Source organism: Ambystoma mexicanum, chromosome 7q (assembly GCF_040938575.1).
Source record: "Ambystoma mexicanum isolate Mex_15411 chromosome 7q, UKY_AmexF1_1, whole genome shotgun sequence".
Classification (NCBI taxonomy): Eukaryota; Metazoa; Chordata; class Amphibia; order Caudata; family Ambystomatidae; genus Ambystoma; species Ambystoma mexicanum.
Window position 1 is genome coordinate 16,582,669 of NC_090941.1, and position 27,673 is coordinate 16,610,341.

At 44.4% G+C, this 27,673-nt stretch overlaps 1 protein-coding gene across 9 annotated transcripts in view; it reads left to right on the forward strand.

Annotated features, from left to right (window-relative positions):
- Positions 1-27,673, forward strand: part of DMD (dystrophin) — a 7,616,828-nt gene that overhangs the window by 4,571,807 nt on the left and 3,017,348 nt on the right. For all 9 annotated transcript variants that reach the window (XM_069639082.1, XM_069639084.1, XM_069639079.1 and 6 more), the window contains one exon: positions 15,083-15,184. In XM_069639082.1, coding sequence (XP_069495183.1) covers positions 15,083-15,184 — 102 coding nt within the window. The remainder of the gene's footprint in view (positions 1-15,082; positions 15,185-27,673) is intronic.

Consider the following 27,673-nt stretch of genomic DNA (forward strand, 5'->3'; position numbering starts at 1 on the left):
TACTTGTCCCGTTTACAGTGAGTGACTTTTTTCGCTCTCTGTTTTCTTTCCCCTTCCAGTGTTTCTTAGACCTTCTTCCCGTTATCTATCTTCACGTCTTTCCCAGCCACTCCAACCATGGCTTTCTCTGCTTCCATCCACTACCACTGCAATGACTGCTGCTACTGCTACAAACAAATGTGTTTTATCATTCTTCTCTTTTATTGTTGGAATCGATGTTAAACAAAAAGAAAGGACTAGGATGTTGTGTATAGTTCTACACCTCCTTCTGTGGTCTCTTTGTCTCAGTGCTGGTTATTACTGGAATTCTGCCAGGGAAAATGGGTGATACCTTTAGGTTCACCACATTAAGCATTAATCGTTTGTCCAATTTGTTTATATTGACCTGCACTGTAATTAACTCATACATTGTAAACCCAATGGCATCCACCATTCAAATTGTTTAAAGAAGGTTTCATGTGTAGTCATCTTACTGTTTAGTTTGAAGAATTAGACAGACAAACATTATGTACTTGTTCGTTTTACTTTACAAACATGTTCAATTTTTGAATTGGAATCTGAAGTTGTTTCTTAAAGCTTAAATGAATATGCTTCAAACTAAAATTAAAAGTTCAACTCCATGAAAATCATCATCTTACATCAACTGCCGCTCTTTATTCTTTTTAAGCAAGTATTGACATTGTCCGGATCATGGTCCTGTATCACACTGAGAAAGCATTGACAAATGTGGCAACACTTTTTTAAGCCATTCTGATGAATGTCTGCCACCTTGATGGCACATGAGTCTGTTGTTGTTGTTTACTACTCAAAGCAAAATAGAATGTTTCCTTGATACATGGGAAACCAAATCGATGCAATTACTGGCTCTGTGATGACATATGCTCTTTAAAGTTGTAACCAAGGGGACGAAGGTACCCCTTCCAGACAGGGGGGAGGATTAGGGGGCTTCTACCTGAGAGAAACCCAGAGTCATCCGCTTTCCTAGCTCTTAGTGCCAGGATGATGTGTTGAGTACTATGTCATACACCTTACCCAAATACTTGCCATGCTCTTTCTGTTTGTCCTAGAACCGGCTCTCAATAAACAAGAATAACATATCTTTGTATGTATGTAGAAAAGTTCAGGCTGTCAGACTATTCTGGGAGGAGATCCCGGTAAATAGGGACTCAAACTCACCTTCATGGGAACCAAACCAGAGTAGGGAGGAAGGTGCTGAGCCTTCTGCTCCCCTTATCTCGCCCGAAGTAAATGGCGATAGTGCAAAAGATGAAGGATTGTATCCATTAAGGGAATTAACGGCAGCGACAGGATATAGCAATCCGGTACTCAAACCACGTACATACAGCAGTTATGGTAGTTCGGAAAGGACAAAAGAAACAGAGGAGACCTTTAAGGTCTTACAAGGAAAAGAGGAGAGAAGTGAATGGCGAAATGTATCCGTAGATATAGAGTGAGAGATTAAGAGATGGAAAGGAGAAAAAGATAGAGCTGACAAGGTTACGCTCGTACACAATGAATGGATGGGTGGAAAGATACTGCTCAGACTTGATGGAAAAAGCATCGAGGAAGTAAGTCAAGGGGAAGACCAAGGCAAACAAGATAGGAAAGACAGGTAGCAAGAGAAACAATTGAAAGAGGATGAACATAAGAGGAAGGATATACAAAGGTGAGAAGAAATATATCAGGAGGAGCACAAATTTGCGAATGCAGCTTTAAGACTGTACGAGTTACCAGTTGACAGCACTAACCTGTGAATTGCGGATGCTTGGGCTAAGGAGGGCATCCCATGGGACAGAAGAGGGCTGGACCAAGGCCACACATTGTTTAATAAAACCTTTGGATGTCCTTTGAGTCTCAGGAGTGGTTTCTGTGCCATCTGTGACACTATGCCAAGAAATATTGAATATGCCATTTATAGGCAGAGCAGGAGTCCATATCCAGGAGTTGTCCTGGCTAAATCAGCAGTATTTCACTCTTACTTAGTTCGAAAGGGTGGATTTTACTTTCTTAACAAGAATGACATTGTTGTGCCTTCTTTTTCAACGCAAGACCTACATTAAACATCTTGAGGTTGCTAATTGTGGCACATGTATACATGTTTCATAACCTCTCCTGAGCCTATAATGGGTATTGCTGGCCAATCATGTTTGGTGATTCACTGAGTCACATGAATTTTGGGTGGCTTGGCACTATGCAAACTGTTTGAACGTTTCAGTTGATTGATCTGGAAAAGTTTCATGGGTTAAACAATGTATGGCTCTGAAAGACAGGGCATTCTGCTGCTATTCTCCCACGCTCCTGTGAAAACAAGGAAATAAGGCAGGGTAACCAAAAAGGAAACACACTAAACACAGGTTACAAAGGAACATACAAAGTACTTTATTTTATACTGAATCCAGTTACAAAAGAACAGAACAAAATTCAGATAGCTATCGACCCTCAGTACAACACAGCAAACTCCGGCGTGGTTCGGTGTGCTCAGTGAGTGCAAATATTCATTGAAACAGTCAGTCGTTTATACATTTCTCCAGCCTGTTGTCCAGCCTTTCTGCAGGTTAACCATTCCATAAATAAGTTACTGCTCTAGGGTCCCTTGCCTGGTCAAATCTAGTTCATCTTAGGTTTATACATTAACAAGAAGAAATGGTAATAATCTATGCTCTAGGCCTAACATTACAATGCGGGACTTAATTTATACAATATAGTTAAGCAGGTGTTCTCATTCATTTATAGATCAGTTTCGGTGATACAGGTAATCCATTGCACACAGGTGAGCAGAAGGACAAGGCCTCAGCTCATGACCCTAACAAGTGGCCTGCAGGCAAGTTATACATTAGCTGTACAGAGGTCATGACAATCGAGTTCTGTTCTGAATAACATAGGCTACCATTTTAGCTCACATGGTGACTTTATAGAGCAAGAAAACCTAAAATGGCGGCTTGACCCAAAAATGACAGTTTACATGGTTTCTAAGGTCAGGACCTTGCAATGTGAGTTTATTCACATGTAGTTTATAAGCAGCTTGTTAGCAGCTTGGCGTAGGCCAATATACATATATTCATAGCAATAGGAGGCACGATATAATTTCTAGTTTGACAAACCCTCCTTTTGGCCTATGCCAAGTGCTAAACTACTTCTGATCTCCCTGCAAATAACTCCATGTGTCATCGTCCATACACCCTGAATAGCTGTCAGAAATATATATTGCCATTAGATCTTTTACTAAGATCTCTTTCAGTACATACTCCTTAGAGGTTTTATCCGGGGCATACACTTTATGTCCTATTGTACCTATCGCCTGAGCGCAACATCCCCCTAGCATTGAACATATACTTGGTAGACATTGGATACACCAACAAAGAAATAGCAGGATTCCCAAAATAATCAGCAAGACTGAAAGCACTTTCCAACCCCAAGACCGCAAGAAGTCCCAGAACCAAGCGCTAAGATCCCAATTTCCCTCGGGAACATGCACTTCTGAACTAAGAATGTGCAGATTCTGTATTGCCTTAAAAATAGTTGGGGAGGAATCCGGTGCGAAAACACAGCAAGCGGACCCCACTAGTTTACATACTCCACCACGTTCAGCCAGAATGACAGCTAATGCCATCCGGTTCTGAAGCGCTACCAATCTGATCGCTTTCTGCTCTAAAGTCATATTATAGAGTATATCTGTGGTCCGGTTGATGGTTCTCTCCAGTACTCTCGCTAGTTTCCTGATATCCTCGGAATTCGCTATCTGCCCAAAGAATGGAAGGAATGATTTTGCTACATCTCCTAAAACCTGTGCTGGAGTGTCGCCATTCTCGTCCCGCCGTGGACGAGCCTTCGAAACCTCTACAGTACTTGCTATAAACACCCCAGGTAACAGGATTCCTAGATAACAAGTTCCCTGCCAATCCCTGGGCAACCATGGAAATGCTACATTACCGCAAACAAAATAGATAGGTTCGCCTACATACAAAGGTCTGTCTTCCCCAGTCAAATTTGCAACGTTGGCACAACCTTTAAAATCTCCCATTGACCGGGTGCCATTCCTCTGTATGCAGAAAGAAACTGAATCGGGGCTATGGTTAACAGTATAAGAAGGAGGCACAGCATCCTTATTGCCTATCAGAGCCATTTTAAAGGAAATCAAAGATTGGAAAGGACGAGACAGTCTATCAGAAGGCCTAATAGAAGCAATATTGAGCTTACTCCTATTTGCGAAAAGCGAGCATCCCAGGGGAGTCAGAACACGTTTCTGAAACTATTCAAATTAGTGCCATCAAAGTTCCCCGAGATGCTATCGTTCCATCGGCCAAAGAACAGTGCTCTAAGTGATGCAGAACAAGCAGTTGTCAAAGGTAAAGGGTGAATATACCAACCTAGCCCCTTATCCCCATGTTGCGGTAAATGCGAGCAGATCCAACAATTGGTTCTGTTAAAGATTGCATGGGTAGCATTCATAATTAGAAGTAGAGTGTTATTTTGATAATTCCGTCTATGCAAAAGATCTCTAGGTGACAAGGTATGTAGTTGCACAGAAGGAGTGGGAACAACAGTTATATTTTCAACAGGTAGGAAATCATTCAAAGGGTACATTCTCTCCAAATACCAAAACCCACAACCAACAGTTACTAAAAGTCCTGTGATTATCACCAGTAGACAACAAAACGTTTTCGGGGCCCCCATACATATCTGCTCATTGTCTCTCCTAGTCACATTTTTGTCCAAAAGTTCAGTACGAACGGTAGCGGATGCAGGCATTGTCGTCTTCAATCGAGAAACACCAATTGTTCGTTTGCTGGCGACTCCGGCCGCGCGTCTTCTTAATGTCTTTTCCCACAACCCTTAGCCAGCAGAACCCTTTATGGAATTGGGCCAAAAAAAGGCAAGCCCTCAAATTCTTTCAATTGTACAGCAAGAGCCGTATTGCAAACCTATCTCCTTGGGCGGAGATTATACTTCACAGTTTCCGGTGCAAAAGAATCAGCAGACAGGATGTCGTCACTTCCCACAGGAGGTGGCGAGTGAACGGAAGTTGGATTAGAAGATGGATGATCCACAAAGGATGCAGTGGGAGAGCAAGGAGGCAAGATGGCCGTTTTGTCGGGCCTTACAACTTCCGGAACGCCCTCCGATACTCTCTCTCCACCGTCTGCCGTTTCGGGTATGTTGGTTTCAATGTCAGAAAGGGGTTCTGCGTCTTCTGTATCGTATGGCACTGGGTGTGGGATCCGTTTGACGTGGCTGCCGTGGATCCAGTGGCGACGTCCTCCTACCCGCACCGCAGTCTCAGTGACCAGGAGCACCTGGTAGGGGCCCCTCCAACGTGGTGCGAGGCAAGACGCTCTATCGAAGGATTTAACGAGGATCCAATCCCCTGGTCGTAGACTGTGACCGGGGCCCTCGTACCTCACCGGAAATGCCTCTCGCACCTGGTGATAAATTGAAAACAGGTTTTTAGTCAATTGGTTACAATAGTCGGAGAGAAGTGCATTTTCTACATTGCGCAATGCGCAGCTTTTAGGCAAACCCCAAATATTAGCAGGTCTCCCCATTACCACCTCAAAGGGAGAGAGCCCAGTCTTAGTTTGAGGGGTTGTCCGCATTGAAAGTAACACGATTGGTAAGGTGTCCGGCCATTTTAGTTTGGTGCCGGCACACGTCTTAGCGAGCTTGTTTTTTATGATACCATTGTGTCTTTCCACTAATTCGGCACTCTGAGCATGTCTGGCCGAATGGAATCGTTTGTCAATTTGCAATGCCGTACATATCTGTAGAATTACAGCAGCGATAAAATGCGGACCATTATCCGACCAGATAACTCTCGGCAAACCGAACCGTGGGAAGAATTCCTTTAACATGGTCTTTGCAGTGGTCATGGCTGTAGCGTCTTTAACAGCGAAAGCCTCGACCCACTTACTAAAGGCGCAAATGACCACAAGGACATATTTTAGATTGTTACATCGCTCCATTTCAATAAAGTCAAAGTGAATCACTTCAAACGGGACAGAAGGAGGCCCAAAGCTACCTCTTGGAGTTGCTGTCCCCTTTCCCACATTGTGTTGTAGGCAAATCATGCAATTTTGGACATAATGCTGGGCAATTTTTGAAATCTTATCATTTACCCAGACTTTCTCTAACATTCTCGTGATCTGTTGAGCGCACACATGTGTGGGACCGTGTGCCATGGTAACCATCATTACTATATAGGCATTAGGAAGCAACCATTTCCCTAAAACCATGTCCACCCAACACCCATCATCATCGCGTTTCCCCAAGCCCTCAGCCCACCTCTTGGATTCTTCTAATGTGGCATCGGCTTGGATATCCCGCACAGACCCAACATCCTCATCCACTGCATAGGCATCTACAGTCTCCCTTGAAACATACATCTCCGTGAAGAGATCAGAGGCAGTTTGTCTAGCTATTTGATCAGCGAAAGAATTCCCTTTCCCTACATCATCTATAATATTGCGATGTGCTGCGCACTTAATGATTGCTAACTGACTAGGGAGCGCAAGCGCTGAAAGCAATTGTACTATCAGGGAGCCATGTTGGATCTTGGTGCCATGCGAAGTTAAAAACCCTCTCTCTGAACTAAGTCTCCCAAAGTTGTGAGCCACCCCAAAGGCATACTGGCTATCAGTATATATGTTAACTGTTAGCCCTTTGGAAAGCTCACAAGCTCGAGTCAATGCTATAATCTCTGCGGCCTGCGCAGAGTTATGCGTAATTCTCTTGGTCTCCACAACCGTACTCAATGTAGTGACTGCATTAGCAGCTGTGGATGTACCATCCAGTAGTTTGAAGCAGGAGCCATCACAAAACAGCTCCCCTTGTGGGTTATCCAAAGGAGTGTCCCTCAAATCAACTCTGCCTTTTGTATCTTGTTCAGTAGTATACAGGCAGTCATGTGACTCTTCGTCACCGCAAACAGTATTTTGCAGGAAAGGTAGGAGTTCAGCCGGATTAAGAACGCAGCACCTCCTAATTTGAATGTGGGGAGCAAACAAGATTAATTCATATCTTGTCAGTCGTGCGGAAGTGAGGTGTTGCGTTTGGGTTTTGTTCAATAGAATATCTACAGAGTGAGGCACCATCAGGGTTAAATCATGGCCTAGGACCATTCCCTCACTCTGTTTTACAGACGCAGCAGAAGCAGCGACAGCGCGCAAACATCTTGGCAAAGCGCATGCAACAGGATCAAGGGCGGAAGAGTAGTAACCGCATGGCCTATTCTTCCCTCCATGTTCCTGCGTTAATACAGCCAAAGCACATCCATCACATTCATGCACAAACAACACAAAGGCCTTCTCATAGTTCGGTGTGCCCAAAACTGGCGCCGAACATAATGCAGTCTTGAGCAACTCAAATGAATGTTGATGCTCCGTATTCCATGGCAATGGCGAAGAAATACCCTTCTTCGTCAAGGCCAACATCGGTTTTATCACTAGTGAGAAGTTTGGGATCCATAACCTACAGTAAGAAGCCATACCTATCAAGGCTCTAACTTCCTTTTGTGTATTTGGGACAGACATGCCAGAAATGTGTTTTATTCTTTCAGGTGTCAATCTTCTTCCCTCCTTTGACAGGAGATAGCCTAAATAGGCGACCTCCTGGCAACAATATTGAAACTTTTTGAGCGAAGCTTTGTGACCATGCTTAGCTAGATGGATGAGCAACAACACAGTGCCCTCTTTACAAGAGCTCTCAGAGTCAGCGGCTAAAAGCAAATCATTAACATATTGAAGCAACGTACAAGTAGGGGGCAATCAAAGGGTATCAAGCTGCTCTTTCAAAGCCCTACTATAAATACTAGGACTCTCAGTATAACCTTGAGGTGCACGAGTAAATGTGAATGAGCGTGAACACGAACAAGTATCTACTATCCTCATGTATAGGAATACTGAAGAAAGTATTCTTTAGGTCCACAACACTGAAGTGAGTAGCCGTAGCTGGAATCATGGTTAATATTGTCGTCACATCGGGCACAATTGGAAATTGCGGAGCGGCGACTTTATCAATCGCACGTAAATCAATTATAAAACAAAATGGAATTGCATTATCACCTTTTTTGTACACGGGTAAAATCGGACTATTGCACAAACTTCCTGCAATCTCCTAAATCACCCCACAATGCACAAAATCGGAAACAATGCTCTTCAAAGCTCGCTCGCCTTCAACTGAGATCTTATACTGTGGAATATGGGGCAGCTTAATTCCATGTTTCAAAACTATTTTAACAGGCTCAATCTGCAAAACACCGACATCATTGTCATCAACTGCCCACAAACACTCTGGTACATTACTGAATTCTGGCGGCAAAGGTCTAGTCAAGAATTGCGAAACAGAACATTGCTGTGGTGAAATCGTCAAACGCACTCCATCAGAAGAACAATGAATTACCGCATTTAATTCCTTCAACATATTCAACCCCAGCAAATTCTCTCCACAATTCGAAGTCAAGAGAAATTGACAATAACAGCAGGAAGAGGTACAGCAGGAGGAAGAGGAACATACGGAGGTGGTGCAGAGGCACCAGGCCTTCGTTCATTTAACAATTTGTCGATAAACTCATCAGAAACATGAAGATCTTTAGAAGGATAGATTTTCTGAATACCGAGTGAGAAAGCCCTGTCCATATTCCTAACCGACTCAGACTGTTTGTCCTGATCATATAACAACGCCTTTTCAGCATTTGTTTTATGACGGCGCACATGTTTTTCCCTACTTTTAAGCTGCTGCAACGCTTCTCTTTTCCAATTTTGCAAAACATCAAATGCTGCAGGTCTGGCCTTCTTTTTTAACAAGACTGACTCTAAATATTCAATACGAGAGATCTCAAAACTACCATTAACTGGCCACTGAAGTTCGGAGGCATGTCTGGTTTGTCTGTGCCAAATTTTATTAAATACTACACTTCCAATGCCATGCTTACAGTACATAGTACATGCCGGTGACCACTCCTGTGGTGCCGGATGGCTAAATTCCAAAGATTGTCTAGCGCTGCGGAATAATGCCCTAAAGCAGCTAGACAATTTCCCAGCATTTCTCAAATACTCGGTGTTACCTGGTCAATAATTGTGTCTGCAGATACAATGCGCCAAATTCAAAATGTCAGGGTTAAATTAAGAGTCGGGTGACGACTCACCTGACCAAACCTAAGGAGGATCGATCGGTTTACAAAGGACTTACCTAACGAATTTTACCTTGTGTATGGTGATTTCGGCAAATCTGCCCGCCTCAAAAAATTGACCCTCGTCAAGATGCCGTCTCAGACCACACGGCTATCGTCCAGGGAACGGATCGTGCAGCGCTGTTGAGGTGTCGCGTCTCGTTCAGTCGGGCCCGTTATGTCACACCGTCCGATCCCGGTCCGATAGCGTGCGTCAACCTTCAATAATCCGGCATCAATCTTGAGGGTCCCTATTCCGGGCGCCAACTGTGAAAACAAGGAAATAATATGAGGCAGGGTAACCAAAAAGGAAACACACTAAACACAGGTTACAAAGGAACATACAAAGTACTTTATTTTATACTGAATCCAGTTACAAAAGAACAGAACAAAATTCAGATAGCTATCGACCCTCAGTACAACACAGCGAACTCCGGTGTGGTTCGGTGTGCTCAGTGAGTGCAAATATTCATTCAAACACTCAGGCTTTTATACATTTCTCCAGCATGTTGTCCAGCCTTTCTGCAGGTTAACCATTCCATAAATAAGTTACTGCTCTAGGGTCCCTTGCCAGGTCAAATCTAGTTCATCTTAGGTTTATACATTAATAAGAAGAAATGGTAATAATGTATGCTCTAGGCCTAACATTACAATGCGGGACTTAATTTATACAATATAGTTAAGTAGGTGTTCTCATTCATTTATAGATCAGTTTAATAGTGATCCAGGTAATCCATTGCACACAGGTCAGCAGAAGGACAAGGTCTCAGCTCATGACCCTAACAAGTGGCCTGCAGGCAAGTTATACATTAGCTGTACAGAGGTCATGACAATCGAGTTCTGTTCTGAATAACATAGGCTACCATTTTAGCTCACATGGTGACTTTATAGAGCAAGAAAACCTAAAATGGCGGCTTGATCCAAAAATGACAGTTTACATGGTTTCTAAGGTCAGGACCTTGCAATGCGAGTTTATTCACATGTAGTTTATAAGCAGCTTGTTAGCAGCTTGGCGTAGGCCAATATACATATATTCATAGCAATAGGAGGCACGATATAATTTCTAGTTTGACACTCCCACTTGCCTTATAATTATTTGTTGAGTGCTGGAAGGGCTTTGGATAGTCTAGAGGAGGGAGGGGGACACAGTGGTGCATTACAGGGGAGTTGTTCACATACAGATAAATTACCTTTACATTTTCACAGGTCATCCAGCTTTTGGGTAGGTGACCATTCACCAATCGCAGGTCTTTTTTGGGAGAAGTCCACCCAGCTTTATTTGTTCATTTTATTTATTTATTTATTGGACATTTGTATGGCGCCTATGCACACATGTTTTATTAAAGAGAGCAATATGCAGGGGGTTGCAGAGGGATTTGCAACTACTTCAATAAATCCCATAAGGTGTAAGTTTCTACATTGGAAGTGGATCTTTATATATTGTAGTTAGCTGAAACTGCAGCACAGTTTGCTATATTGGTAACATTCTGTGTAAGAGGAGGGCAAGATTTGTGCTCAGTCCCACAAGAGCACAGTAGGATGGGATGAAGGAATTGAAATCTTTAGGATGTTGTCACGATTCAACTGCATTTTTGTATAGCGTTTACAAGTGCTGTTCCAATATCAATATTATGAAATTTAGGGCTTGGGTTGCTACTGGTTATGTCTTTATGCACACAGGGATGCAAGGAAATGAAGAGGGTATCATACATTAGTTTCTTTATTGGCTCTTTCAGTTTCTATTAGAACATTATATTTAGTTCTGATTCCCTCCCAAGATACTTGTTTAGCTTTTAAAATAAAATATTATCCCCTTGATGATCCCGGGGAGATCTGTGTTCTGCCTATTTTCGTTTTTGTCCTTGTTATTCAGGTTCTTGCTGCCTTTCGAGTCAGGTTTTAGACTAAATCATGGTCTTGAATAATGTGCAGACAAGATGATAGCTGCTATCTTCAATTTGCTGTAAATTGACTACTGGAGTGTGGAGATGAGTAGCTACATCTGCCCATCCTCTTGGGAGCTGAGTGTGAGAACGGAATAAAAAAAATCACAATTGCAACTGCCTGCGCACATTAATGTAGCCCCACTCGTCATGCAGATCTGAAGCGCTGCTGCACACAGATCAGGTACCTGTGTAACCTGCTGCCTAACGAGCGGAAGGATATCAGGCGTTTTGCTTCTGCTGAAGAATTAGGCATTTCTGAAAATTATTTTGAAAGTATGTGAAAAGAGGTCATCTGTTCCGCTTAATTTCGTATGCCATTTAGTAACATCAATCAATCCATTTTCTAATTCTGACTTTGGCCAATATGGCTGCCAGGTAGGTGAATGGGAAAATCCTATCCTGAAGAGACGCATCAGCAGCGTCTAAAGGATGCTGAAGAAAACAAAACAGACGGATCGGTTATACCTGCTTAACATCTTTCCGCCTCATGGATTCACACGGTAGCTGTTCCTCTGCCTTTCTATTAACATTGATAGGTTATTAGACAAATGGTGCGTGCAAGCTAGCTTCGCATTTGTTTAAGTTGATCGTTTAAAAATGTGGCAGTCGGAACATTAGCAGTGAAAATAAGAGACATGGCAGGTGGGAAAGTGATGAACTCAGCAAAAGCAAAACTCAATATAATTTTACACTACCTTCTATACTCACTGCAGTTCATTTGTATATCAAATTCCAAAAGAATGTAGGTTCATCATAGACATAGATTGTGCTCACGTTTTAGCTTATTTTCATGCATGATGGGCAAAGAGAGACTGGCTGTTTAAGGAGTATCAATGCAGATAAAAAAATAACATGTTACTAAATTGATGTTTCCAGTAACAAACATGAAGGATGAGTTAAGAGACTACTAGATGTGACATCAAGACGAACATCATTCAATAAAACCTGTTTTTTTCAGTGCAGGCGAATCCTATAATTGATTAATTGAACTCAAAAGGATGGATCTTCACCTAATTAACCATTACCATCTCTCTTTTAGATAAGCCAAAGAAATCCAAATTAACCGCATACTGATTTTCTCTAAAATGACCCCCCCTTTGAGGTGTCAAGTCCATACAGGCTGCAGTTTGTAACAAGGTTTCTTCATCATTAAGGAGGACTAGAGACCACAGGAGGTGGGGGGGGGGGGGGTGGAAGAGGCGAACCACTCTATGATGCAAACTGTAGCAGCATAATACCGAGGTCCTAGAGAGATCTCCCAGTGCTACCATATATTGCCCTAAATTACCATCTCTTGTTGGGTTGGGGAACATCGTAATTTCCACAGGTAAATGTTGGGCACTCAAAATTAGGGTGATTGTTTATTGTTAGGCCCAGATAGCCTGCAGGCTACCAAAGGGTGAGTAATCCACAAACACAAATGTCTTCAGCAAATCCTGCAAGCAGAGAGAGTTTAGCCCAGACCACAAATCTATATTGAGATCAGGATTTGCGAACAACACATTTTGGATTTGTTCTCATATAGCAAGGGGTCACTTACCTGCTATTAGGGGACATTTAATCAGCCTGCCATTATAGGAATATCTGATCCAAAGTTGGTTCACAGCCTTTTATCAGGTCCGGTCACAGGGCTCATTCCCACTATGCACTCCCTTGTGCACCGTCTTCTTAAGAAACCCTCTGCCGACCCTGCCTGTCCAGCTAACTATTGTCCAATCTCCATCACTCCTTTCCTGGCCAAACTCCTGGAAAAGCTGGCCATCTCCCAGCACAATCTTCACTCTGAATCGGTTGGCTGTCTGCATAACCATCAGTCTGGCTTCAGAGCTGCCAGAAGCATGGAAACTGCTGTCCTGAACATCCGTGAAGACCTGCTCTCCAACCTCAATTCCAACACCCCCTGTGTCCGCATCTTACTTGATCTCTCTTCTGCCTTTGACATGGTCAACCATGCCATCCTGCTCAACCGTCTCTGTGACAACCTGGGTATCACCGATCAGGCCCTAGCTTGGCTGACCTCCTTCATCTCCCTTCATCTCCCAGTTCCAACTTGGGTCCTTTCTATCCTCTATCTCCATCTCTACTTGTGTTGTTCCCAAGGGGTCTAACCTCTCTCCCTGGCAGTTCAGCTAATACCTGGCAATTCTTTCTCACCGCATTGCCGCTCTCTGCCCCAACTTTCAGTGCTATGCAGATACTCGGCTCATCTTCAGGCTACCTTCAGCCACCTCTTCTCCTTCTCTCATCTCCGACTGTCTGTCAGCCATCCAGGAGTGGTATGCCGCCAGTGATCTCTGCCTTAATGCCAGTAATCCTGAGATTATCCTCATCAGCACACCTGCTCCCTCCTTTCCTGTCACTCTCTGGCCGGCTTCTCTTGGCCCTCTTCCTGCTCCCACCTGTGAGGCTAAAAATCTCAGGGTCATCTTCGACTCCACACGTTCCTTCTCTCCTCACATCTCTGATGTCTCAAGAAGTCTCACTACCAGCTGCACCTCCTCAGAGGTATTCTTCCTTTCCTCTCCTTCCCCCAGAAGCTCACTGTCCCCCGAGCTCTGGTTCTCTCTAGGCTGGACTACTGCAACAGCCTCTTTCTAAATCTGCCTGCCTCTACTCTCCGCCCTCTTCAACTCATCAAGAACAGGCCTGCAAGGCTTGTTCTTGGCTTCAAGCCCCAGGGATTGTATCTCTCCAATACTGAAATCTTTGCACTGGCTCCCAGTGGCTGCAAGGATCAAGTTCAAAACCCTCTGCATTGTCCACGAGGGCTTCTGTGGCCTGGGACCTCAATACCTCCAACTCTCTCGTCCTAAATATCTTCCTTCTTCCGCTTCCAGCTCCCTCAGGGTCAGTCACTTCTACAAGCAACAAATTGGTGGTAGATCTCTTTCTTTGGCTGGGGCCTCCCTCTGGAATCGCCTCTCGGCCTCCCTTAAACTTCAGGAGAACCATCCCCAGTTCTGGAAGTACTTCAAGACCTTCCTCCTTGCTTCTACATTCTCTTCTCCTCTCCCCTGCTGATCTCAGGACTGAAACTTCACTGGTCACCTGGATACCCTCTGATCTTGGGCCCAGTAATGGACACACTCCTGAGTCCAGTAATGAGTTTCACCCCCTGGGCCCCATTTGAAGTTCAAACCCACGCTAACAAATGAATGCTAGTATGCTGTTAAAATTCGGAGCCCATACTCCTACACTCCTTAATGCTTTCATCCAGCTTTAACACCTGCAAAGCTTCCAGCATGGTTCTGCCATACAGGTAGCTTTGTGAGTATCAAATTATAGTTCTCCTTTAAGGGGACCAAGGACCCCCAAAGGAGGTGCAGTCTGTAGCTCTGCCGCCCAATGAGGTTGGGACTGAGGATTTATTGACCCCCTTTGACCTTTCTAGAGAGAATTCTTTTGGTGTGCGATCTGTTACTGTGTGTGCATATTTGTCTGCCATCGCCCCTCAGTGGGGCATATACACAGGGTCTGATTGCCTATAAATGAGCGAGTACACAAAGTGGCCTTTCCTCCGGCAGTGCCATCCTACGAAGCCCCTGCTTAAAAAGAATTGGTGCTCTTTACAGAATAGGGGCCTGGGCAATAATTGAGTTGATTGCAACAGCATTGCATAGGCATCTGACTAATCCTTGTAGCTTATTTCCGTCATTATTAATGCTAACTTGTTTTTCATTATATCAGCTTAGAAAATACCTTCTCTGTGTTCAATGAACGAGTTGTTGGCCTCTTCTAACTTGAATTACAAAGAATGTGTTTTGAAATTGTAAATCTTTTGTTCTTTATAATTTGGATTATTTTCAGGTGTGTATGTACTCCCTCCTTAAACTGATAGTCAACATGTTCTTATTTTAACCACCCTAAGGCATTTCTAGTAAGAATAAGAGAACGAGTGATTTTTTGACACAGACAAGCATGAATCATATTGTTGCACTAATGTCCCTCACTTTCTTTGTATCTTTTACCCCAGGAAACAGAAGAAGCAATCCAAGCAAAGCAACCGCATGTGGAAGCGATCTTGACTAAGGGACATCACTTTTACAAGGAAAAAGCAGCCCCTCAGCCAATAAAGGTAAGGCCGCCTCCATTGCTGAGGTCTGTTAGCGCACAGCGTGGTATTCTCTCACTCTTGTGCTCCTGCCCTTTACTCGGTATAGTGCCAATCAATAAGATCGCTATGGATCTAGAGCCCTATTTTGTGTGACAACAATCACTATATCTGATGACCTATTGCTTCTTGAAAGGACCTCCACCAGAGGCGCATTGATTATTACCAGATCTCTACAGCTATTGCTTGTTCCAGGGACCAGATATATTGTCAATGGGCCTCTTTACGGGTCCAGCGGTAACCGTGCCGGAGATACTGGTAGATTGCTGCCAGACCCGTAATGATTTACTGGTGCCTGACATCCTGGTAACACCGGGATATTACAACCCTGGCATCCCGGAAAGTCAGGCACCGCTAAATTGTACGTCCCCATTCCCATAGAGTGCCATAGGACTCCATGGTGGTGGGGACCACGGAAGCTCGAGAACCATTATGAATGGTGCAGATGCTTCTGTGAAAACTCTACGGTTAGGTGCTGTTCCACCTGGCAGGTCTCACCTGCTGAGCGGGACGGCACCTGCCCGTAGACATGTAAAATGCCAGTCCAGAAACAACATTGCCGGTAAGCTTACCGGCACCGTTGTTTCCGGACCAGCTGACTCAGAATGAGCCCCAATATCTCCGTTATACTGAACCCACTGGTCCTGTCAGGCAGAGTTAGCCTGACTTAGATTCTCTTGGAGATCAAATGTTACAGACATGTGCATACATATAATGTACACCCGGCAGAAGATTTTGCATTTTAAATCACTTTTGGTGAATTTCAAACGTATACATGGTTTAGTTTAATCTAACGTGTATAAAGGGTACAGCCAAGGAAGGTACATAACAAAATACCACAGACAACAATCAGAATATTGGCAAGCTGCCAAAACATCCTGGAAGCGAAACACATATGGCGGTGGATAGAGGAGAGTTTGAAACACTTTCTAAGAGCACTCAAAATGACATGCCAACTCAGTTTGAGGGCTGCGCTTGTGGCAATTAGGAATCACAGTGGTTACACTAAATTCATTGGGGAATGCAGTGGAATAAACCGGGGTACATAACGCTGCATTGCATTTTTGACCATAGAGTCCATTTTATATTCTTTTTCGAGCCTAGTTGATCAGTGTGATGCTATTGTAATAAGGCAACCATTTTAGCATTTGAACAGCCATCTTCTGAACTTGTTATCATTTGAATTTAAACCCAAGTTGACGATTTACAAAAATATTGCTCTGAGCATGCAAGTGCATCTATGTTTCAAGTTAATGGCCCTCATTACAACACCGGCGCTAAACCATGGCGCTATTAGCACCATGGTTGCTGCCGGTATTGTAACGAGTCCGCCATGGTGAAATGGGGAAGTACCACCCCATTCCAAGGTTGGCTGGGCGGTACTTCCTCATTTCACCATGGCCCTTCCCCATTCCCATTTTTGCCCCATAGGGCATAACGGGAATGGGGAAAGGCAGTAATTATGGTACCGCAAATTGCGGTACTGTAATTATCGCCAGGGTCCCTTTGCGGGTCCCTGCGATAATGGCTGGTACCGGTAATCCCTTAGCGCCAGGGTCGTAATGACCCCCAATAACTTTAAACATAACTATTGTGGAGATAGAGTCATGTGGTTGTAATCACATCCCGACATTCAGAAAAGTGGTAGTCTTGGTGCCTCTAAACCTTTATCCGTAGTCGGTTGGTTTGTTGTGTGATGAGAAGTTGAGGGGATGTGGCACAAGGCTGGCTGACTGCTGAAGTGCAGTGTGTTGTAGCGGAACAGTGAAGAAAGCATTGGGAGCTTGGAGATGATCAAAGGTGCTGCCATAGGTAACACTCCAGAACTGCGAGACCGTTAGTAGTACATGCACGGCACGTGCGGCAATGTCTCGTGATTCTGGGATGCCTCCATACCACAGGAGACTAGAAGTGTCTGCCGCAGGGTGAGAACCTCCCTTTCTGGGGCAGCATGGCCTCCCTCTGTTCCAATACTGGCGTCGCCCTCTCCAGCTGCTGCCCTTCTCTTTCACCTGATATGTGTCCCCAGAGACAAAGGAGATTGCTTCGTGGCCATTCCTGTTTGCCGCAGCCTCTGTTTTATGCAAATATAACTTCACTTTGCTGGGGCTTTTAAGCTTCATCACTTGACTGTGGCTGGAGTAATATTCCAGGCCACCCCATCTCTCTGCATTTCGGCCATTGGAAGGATCCATCGCTCCCGTCGCCACTTCCATTCAGTGTCTCCCACCGGCTCTCAAAGGCCTTTCCTTTTAGGGACTCTTCACCTAGTTCATTCTTCATCTGTCTATTCCTGACCAACTCTGTGAGATTGAATGAGAGATGGCGTCTTAGATGTGTGCAGCACTCGAACTGAGTAGCTTCTTTTACCTCTATTTAATTGTTGCACGTACTGAGTGTCTTCATTACTCTTTCTACCATTTTAATCCGGATTTTGTTAATTTTCTTATTTCTTTTTGTATTATATGTCCTGGCCTGGTTTTTAATATAAGTAGAAAGTAAGGGCACCTGGCGGAGTCCTGATTTACCCAGGTGAGTACATTTATACACATCAAAAATAATCAGGATGAAAGATCCTACAAGCGGTTTGTCGTCCTGAATGTTGATATTTAATTCACAACAACATGGAACATTTTTAGTGACTTAATAGTTATTTTACAGTACTTTCGATAAGCACGAAAGCTTAGAGCACAACGGACAAGGGTGATTGTATTCGGTGATAACACAGGTAAGTGTCAACCTCAGAGATATTGAGGTCAAAACTTCACATAGAGGCACATTCAAAAATGAGGTAGGAAGGTCCTACAATTTGAAGAGGGTGCGCCTGGGACAGAACGTGGTCTCAGGCATGGTGGTTTACACAAGGTGTACAGAACAGTTTTTACAAAAACATACACAAGAGGGGGATAGTACAGTTATGTCACGGGGGATCGACACAGGTGTGTTTCGGCCAAAGAGGGCTTGATTGGAGCCTGTCTGTGTGTTGGCCTTCGTCAGGATGGACACCAGTAGCGGTGTGGTCCGTGGTATCTTCTGCTGCTGTAGCAGTGGTAGGCTGTGGGCAATCCTCAAATGGTTGCTGGATTGCGGGTGCGTGTTGCACTTACAGCGGTCTCCTGAAGGCCGAAGTCCCTCAGCCACTTCTGCCCGCTGAGGACCCCGCAGAGACGTTTGCTCTGGATAGGCCGCAAATTGGGACCCACTCTGGCCCGATCTGGCTCACTGAGGGACTGGGTCGGGATTGGTTGGGAAACATCTAGATATATTCTTATACAGGAACTAGGAATGTTACTGGCTGTCCGATATCAGGTGGATAACTTATGCCTACCTCTTAAAACATGTAATTTCAGAAACATTAGATACACAGTTTCTCATTGGTCTTACAAGCTATAAGGTGCTTTGTTATATGGACTAATACAATTATTTGGCACGCTTATGCCATGCCTGGAACACTCCGTTCATTTAGCAGCACGTAAGCCCAGACCCAGGTGCAGAGTGATAGGACATGAAACTACCTCACCACCCAATTAGCCTTGCAGCTCTCATCACCCATGCCTTCTGCCATGCAATTGTATTTTTACTTGGCCTTGTAGAGTATTCTCACCTTTCCAAATAACCGGGAGTGAGGGCACTCGCTATTGTGTCTGTAACTCCAAGTTCAAGCTCTATTTCCATCCTTGGCTCATGTGACAGGAGACCACATTCTGGTCCATTTTGCAGCTTTTAAATACTCTAAATCAGGGGTGCACAACTGATTTTGACAGAGGGCCGAAAGTACCTTACATGAGGGCTATAGTGGGCCGAAAAGTAAATGTGGGCGGGGCGTTAGGCGGGGCGTGGCAGGAGGCTTTTTAAACCCCCAATTTGTATTAAACACATGGAAAAAGAATATGTTTTTGAGGGGTAACGATTTTTATTTGCATTTCAAACTTACATTTTGTACTACACAGTTTCCATTGTTATAATTTATTTCTATTTAGTTATTGTATCTCGTCTGTTTAATTAACTTATATATATTTTATTGACCCTAGATTGGACATTCCGTTATTTTGGACTGCTATAGTTTGCTGTTTGGGTTGCCCAAGAGGAGTATGGCATTCGTTGAGTCAGGTTTCCTCAAAAAGCAAAGGATGTACATCTCCTAACTGTGCCTGTTTTAGCTTTATTATTGGGTTCACTCTTGGAGTGCAACACTATGCCCCATGGCTCCCACCCCCAACCAAACACTATGCCCCATGGCCCCACCACCCCCAACCAAACACTATGCCCCATGGCTCCCTCAACCCCCAACCAAACACTATGCCCCATGGCCCCCTTCCCTCAACCAAACACTATGCCCCATGGCCCCCTCACCCCCAACCAAACACTATGCCCCATGGCTCCCTCAACCCCCAACCAAACACTATGCCCCATGTCCCCCACCCCTCAACCAAACACTATGCCCCATGGCCCCCACCCCTCAACCAAACACTATGCCCCATGGCCCCCACCCCTCAACCAAACACTATGCCCCATGGCACCCCCACCCCTCAACCAAACACTATGCCCCATGGCACCCTCAACCCCAACCAAACACTATGCCCCATGGCCCCCTCAACACCCAACCAAACACTATGCCCCATGGCCCCCACCCCCAACCAAACACTATGCCCCATGGCCCCCTCACCCCCAACCAAACACTATGCCCCATGGCTCCCTCAACCCCCAACCAAACACTATTCCCCATGGTCCCCACCCCTCAACCAAACACTATGACCCAAACCCCCCACCCCCAACTCAGCACACACACAATCATGCACCCATACAGACCCGAACCCCCACCCCCCAACTCAGCACACACACAAACATGCACCCATACAGACCCAAACCCCCCACCCCCCAACTCAGCACACACACAAACATGCACCCATATAGACCCGAACCCCCCACCCCCCAACTTAGTACACACACAAACATGCACCCATACAGACCCGAACCCCCCACCCCCCAACTCAGCACACACACAAACATGCACCCATACAGACCCGAACCCCCCACCCCCCAACTCAGCACACACACTCTCAAGCATGCACCCATACAGACCCAAACCCCCCACCCCCCAACTGAGCACACACAAACATGCACCCATACAGACCCGAACCCCCCACCCCCCAAATCAGCACACTCTCAAACAAGCACCCATACAGACCCAAACGCCCCACCCCCCAACTCAGCACACACACAAACATGCACCCATACATCCCGAACCCCCACCCCCAACTCAGCACACACACAAACATGCACCGATACAGACCCGAACCCCCACCCTCCAAATCAGCACACTCTCAAACAAGCACCCATACAGACCCGAACCCCCCACCCCCAACTCAGCACACACACAAACATGCACCCATACAGACCCAAACCCCCCACCCCCCAAATCAGCACACTCTCAAACAAGCACCCATACAGACCCGAACCCCCCACCCCCAACTCAGCACACACACAAACATGCACCCATACAGACCCAAACGCCAGCCCCCCAACTCCGAACCCCCCACCACCCAAATCAGCACACACACAAACCAGCACCCATACAGACCCGAACCCCCCACCCCCCAAATCCAAACCCCCCAACTCAGCACACACACAGACATGCACCCATACAGACCCAAACCCCCCAACTCAGCACACACACAAACATGCACCCATACAGACCCGAACCCCCCAACTCAGCACACACAGAAACATGCACCCATGCAGACCCGAACCCCCACCCCCAAATCAGCACACTCTCAAACAAGCACCCATACAGACCCAAACCCCCCACCCCCCAAATCAGCACACACTCTCAAACATGCACCCATACAGACCAGAACCCCCCACCCCCCAAATCAGCATACAAACTAGCAAGCATGCACACATACAGACCCTGCATCTCAACATACACCGCACTTACACTCCAAAACAAACATTCATGCACACCCGACACCCCCCCACCCCTGCATCTCAACATACACACAAAAAACATTCAAATCCAAACATTCATACACATCCGACACCCCCCACACACCCCCACCACCGCATCTCAACATACACACAAAAAGCATTCAAATCCAAACATTCATACACATCCAACACCCCTCCACCCCCGCATCTCAACATACACACAAAAAACATTAAAATCCAAACATTCATACACATCCGACACCCCCGCATCTCAACATACACACAAAAAACATTAAAATCCAAACATTCATACACATCCGACACCCCCGCATCTCAACATACACACAAAAAACATTAAAATCCAAACATTCATACACATTCGACACCCCCCTACCCCCACCCCACCCCCACCCCGTATCTCAACATACACACACAAACATACAGCAAAACAGACCCGACACACAAACACAAACAGACCACTTACCGGAGATGTGCTGGAAGGCAGGTAAGCTGCAACGCTGGTGAGGTAACTGGAATCGTACTACGGCTGGCGTGGTCCAAGGCTGAAATGCCTTCGGCATCAAGCCTTATGGACCACGCCAGCCGTAGTGCTGGCCCTCCATTGGTGCAGCACACACGCACTACGTGGCTCGTAGGAGCTACGTGGTGCATGTGTGCTGAGCCAATGAGGGCCAGTGTTTTGTCTGGCCCGGAAGACAACAAAGACTTTCCTAATGGAGGGCGGCTGATGCTGCTTGCGGGCCGCCCTCCATTAGGAAAGTCTTTGTGCCTCGCGGGCTGGATAAATCAGCATGGTGGCCGCATTTGGCCCGCGGGCCGTATGTTGTGCACCCATGCTCTAAATGAATAAAAATTCGACATCCTCTGAGTTCTTTCTTGCACGTTAATGTGTGAAGATTCATCCTCCGCACACTCGTTCTTCTTCAGAGTAGATAGCTGACCTCGATTTCTAGTATCTCGACTTCAGACCAGACAGCCTTACCACGCAGCTCCATGTCCCTATTATTCTGCTGCAACACAGTTTTTCAATTCTCTCTTCATGGTTTCTGGCTTACTTATTCATGATACCAATGTCCAGTTTCTGTACAATGGTGGCTTCACCTGCATTCTCTTCACTACTCATAGCTAGCTTCTATAATGACTTAATCTATCTTGTGTTTCATCGTCTGCACATTCAGTGAACCTTTGTTTTCTGCAGCACTTTGTTAACATGTAATCTTCTTTTACACGTGATAATTCACTTGATCCCTTACTTCGTCATTTTTCCTTTAGGATCCATACATTGTTGTCATTCAACATCTCAGGACATCGTGCACACTTTCTTATGACGTCATTAGTTTACATACTTAGCTCTTCCTCATATGCCTTCAGGGAGTTATTCCTGTAGGTTGTCGTCACTTCGAGGGTACATTCGATAGGGTTGTCTCAATGGGTACCTTCACCCAAATACTCGCTGCAGTATTGGTACAATAGCTGGTGTCATGCAAGGCACGGTCTCATGTCTCCAATACAGGGGAGGTAGGGGTTGGGTTCTCCTGCAGATGTATACAGCTGCTCTTCAGATTTGTACGCTTATGTCTGTGTGAGGTCATCTGTTATGTCATAATATATCATGTGTGATGAAATGAGAAAAGCATGGTTGGGGACGACCTATGGTAGTATTGTTAACTTAGGTTACAATCTTATATTAGTAAAGAAGCTGAACTTTCTAGCCACATTTTGACAGTGAGCACCCTTCCTCATTCCTGCTTATGCACAACCCCTATCTCTCTCTCTCTCTCTCTCTCTCTTTCCCCTTCTTTCTCTCTCTCTCCCTCTCTCTGTCTCTCTCTCTCTCTCTCTCTCTCGCTCTGTCTCTCTCTAACAGGAAGGGTTGGCTTCCTTATTAACTTGCTTTACCCACATTTGCAATGCAGAGAAAGCGGGAAAACAATATTCACAGATTTATTTTCCACTTCTGCCATGTTTGCCATGCTCTGGCCAAGGAACAGTGCAGACACACTCTATGCATCTGATGCCAGAGTGAGCTAAGGTTAGGGTGACCAGACGTGCCGGTTTTCCCGCGACAGTCCGGGGAAATCGCCCTCCGTCCCGGGGTCCCAGGAGTTTTTTCATTTTAGAAACACTGTCCAGTGTTTGCATGGTTTGGTGGCTAAGATCCCTGTTTTTGCCGGAACCTGATTTCGAAATCCCGAAAATCGGGTCCCGGCGCGACACTTTCTACGTGTGAAAAGCATTTCATGACCCTATTTCCTCCCACTTACCCTCCCCGGCCCTCTGCTCCAATGAGAGGAGTGTGCCTGTGAGCACACACCCTCCCTGTCCCCTGTAACAGGCCAGCAACATAGAAATAGGACTACAGTGTTATTGGTATTTACTTTAGTCCTACGTCTATGTCTATGGCCTGTGCCTTTTTTTTTTTATCTGGTCACCCTAGCTAAGATGCCCAACGCTTTTACTGTCCCAAGTATCTCTTTATTTGCCCAAACTGTACCTAAGTGTTCTGTGTGATCAAAAACAGATGCAATTGCATTGTGGTGGTACAAGGGTGATAATGGCAGCCACCATTATAAAATTGTCAAAGGCCATTTCAGATGTCCTTCATGTGTATTTGCACACAGCAGAAGTCATCCGAGCTGCATGACATATATTGACATATATGATGTGACTGGTCACATTCACTAACAGGATTCACTGCACTCATTTGGTGAACACCAGATACATGTCAGCAATGTTTCTAGTTGCCAAGCCAAGGGAGTCATAATGAGCCCATGAGCTGAATCAAAATGAAGTTAATACAATGCTTTTGTTGTAGTCAAGTTATTTTGCAATGCAAAGACGAAACATCACCAAAATGTACCTGCTACAGATTAGCCTGTGCTAATCTGTACTTAAGCGTTGTACCACTCGGTTTCAACTGGAGCAATTGTAAAACAAAAATAACACATGAAATCTGACCCACATCTGGAACTGGACAGTCATAATTCACGAAAATGGCTATTATTATTATTATTTATGACGTGCTACCTTGCTTTGATTGCAAGCTAAAAATATGACGCAGAAATAAAGAAATGCTGGTTGGTGGCTTCAAAAATTCCAACCACTGTATCAGACGATTCAATAAGACGATGATGCATCAATGACTCCTAAATTAACCACAATGCATTTGGGGACACTGTCACATGAGACAAACAGTTGATAAAGTATTTTCAAAAACATACAGCTTAAACTGAATTGGCCATTTTCAAGGTCATACACCCTTCCCATAAGCGCTGGCTGCACAAACGACAATAAACCATGGTTCCCGTTTGATGGCGAGGATACCACACGCAAAGGTATGCAAAGATACAGGGATTCATTGCCTTCACAGACCTTCTCGATATATCTCAGGGCTGCACAGTTGCGAAAAACTTTAGTCACTTGTCCTCATTTGCACATCTCCAAAAAAATTTCGCCATCAGGAAAAATTGGACAAGTTCATTCAAATTCATATAATGGTCAACATGGTTGGGGAAATTGCTTTTTTCTTTGAGCAAATGTCACAAGATTTGCTATAACACCACACATTGGGACATATCTGCAAAGAATATGTCTTGCAAGAAGCAATACATTTTTCATGAACTTCTTTTTGAAAATGACTCGAAAATGCGATTGATTCTCAAGTTACCAGTGAAGCGATTTTCTTACAGCCTGATTGGTTAGTGCCTATTACCGGGGTACAACTGTGTGTTATACACCACAGTAGCAGGTCTTTAACAATACAGAGACTTCTTAAACAGGGCAAAGGGTTCCTTAGGAAGGGTATTCAATGCCTGCCCAAGCTAAGAGCATTGCAATGAATTGTTCACTCTTAAAATGTATTGAAGTTGTTATATGGGCAGCCTTACTGAAAATTGTTCCGACCTGGATAATTTAATGTTAGCTTCTGCCGAAGCTCTCAGTTCTGTAACTTGGCCTTGCAGATTCATAAAAATACTTTTGAAGCAGTCAAGGATTCAGGCAGCTTAATGCATTTCACTATTATCATTTGAGAGCCTGAAATGTCTCTTACATTCTACATATATTTCGCTAGGGGAACGAAGTATAACAATGGTTTAAATGACATACCAATCCACTTCCCACTTTGGAAATGAAACTGTCAAGTGGTGGAAAGATACAAGAGACTTACATTTGACCTGCGAAAGGAAAGAGTGTTCTGCTGCCTGCACTGTGTAGCTTAGATTACACAAATCTTTGTGTTTTATACTTTACAAATGCACAGTATTAGTGAGGCTTTTTGTACAGCCACACCATATTCATAATTGAGCTTATTATGTTGCAGCATCAACAGTTTATTTGTAGGAATCTAATTTAAAACATTGGCAACATTCGAATAGTTCTGCTACAGACACGCAAATGCTTCAAGTGCTCTTAGTCCCTTTTATGTGTTTGGGTCGGTTCTAACAGCGGTGAGGGAGAGCAGTCATGATGGTGGGTATGAAAATGTGGTGTTTGTTGCCAGGAAACTGGAAGCTGTTTTCTTTTAAAGCAATGAACTTATGGTTCTTTAGTATGGTGCATGCAGTGGATGGGGTTCGCAGAATTACTCTGAGTCCAAATAATCGAACCAACTCAGGAAGATGCAAAGGTTGCAGTTTTATTAACAATTATCTAAAACAGGGAGGAGGTTACAACGGACATCAACAGACATTCGTTCAGTTCTCGACAAATTTCACATAAAAACATCCTTATATGCAAACAATATCTCAGCAGTGACGTCATACTATCTGGCAAATAAGAAAATCCTATGAGGGATTGTGATATGTTCAAGGGGAACTTCTAAGTATACTTTCTATAAGGGCTGGTATTGTGATTGGCTGTCTACTGTCATGTGGACAATTTATGCCTACCCCTAAAACATGTAATCTTCAACACTATTAAGTACACGGTATATTGTTGTCTCCAAAACTATAAGTCCCTTCATTATACTGCCCTCTACAATTGGTTGGCACGCTTGTGCCATGCCTGGAACACTTGGTTCACTTAGCAGCACATAAGCTCATACCCAGGTGTCAGGGGGTGGACTTGACTTTACCTCCCCACCCGATTATCCCAACATCTCTTATCACCCATGCCTTCTGCCATGCAGATTGTCTTTGAACTTGGCCTTGCAAAGTATCCTTGTCTGTGGAAATATATAGAAGTACAGGCTTTCACAACCAGTGTCCTAGGACTCCAAGCTTGACTCTACTTCCATCCTCAGCTCAATTGACATGATTCTGGTCTATTCCACAGCATTTAAATGTCTTAAATTAATAAAACGTGGCACTCTTGGTGTTCTTTCTTTGCTCCTCAATAAGGGATGATTCATCCTTCTAATGTTTATTGCTTTCAAGAATAGATAACCGACCATGGTTACTTCTGTTTTGATGTCAGGCCAGACAGCCCTGCCAGGCTCTTCCATGATCTCAGCTTGTTCATGCTGCTACACAATTCTCCGTCTTTCCTCTCCATGGGTTTCAGCTTATTAAAATTCATGACACCGATGTCCAGCTTTTATACACTGGCAGCTTTGTCTGCAGTCTATTCACTACGTATTGCCAGCTTCTATGATCACTTAGTCTACTTGCATGTCAACGTCTGTACAATCATTGAATGGTTGCATTTCTGTAACTTTGCATGCGTACAATTTTCTTTTCTGCATATGAAAGTTTACTTGATTCTTAACTTCGTCATCCGATTCCCTAAGATCAATATATTCTCTTCAGCCAGTATTCTCAGTGAATTACGCTCGTCTCTTGTGACATCACTAGCTTCTCCTTCACTCTTTTTCATATTCCTTCAGGGACTTCCTCCCTCTGATTGTTGTCTCTTCGGGGATACATTGGATAGGGTTTTCTCAGAGGATACCTTTTCTCAAACACTTGTTGCGGAATTCGCACAACTGCTGGTGTTAAATATGGCGCAGTCTCTGACTTCCAACATATAAGAGGCGGGGGGGCGGGATTTCCTGCAGAGGCATGCAGCTGCTCCTCTACAGCAATGTTGTGCATGGTTTGCAATTCTTTTTTTTGATATTGCATCATGCTGCACGCATCTAACTTTTTCAGATGCAGGACCTGAAATCGAGTAAATCAATAGGTTTGACTTCCACGTATAAACCTAAATTTTACATCAAATGCCCCAAGGAACATCATGCAATCCTTTATCAAAGAAATCAAATATGTACCTTTGAAAGTTAAAATAATTATTACTGCACTTAAAACAGAAGAAGCAGAACAAAATAAAAACTGTTTTGTCCACTGTTTGCATCTGACAAAATTACAATTAAATTGTGAGCAGAAGAAATCATGTGAAACTAAGGGACAAGCAGGGACAAATAGAAGGATCATTTTGTAAAAACCACATTACCGGAAGCATAGAAAAATTAGGGAATCAGTGAAACTTAACAATGGCAGATATGTATGTGTTAATACACATTTGACATCTACCACTATCTATGCCCATAGTTGTTGCTCATCTAGA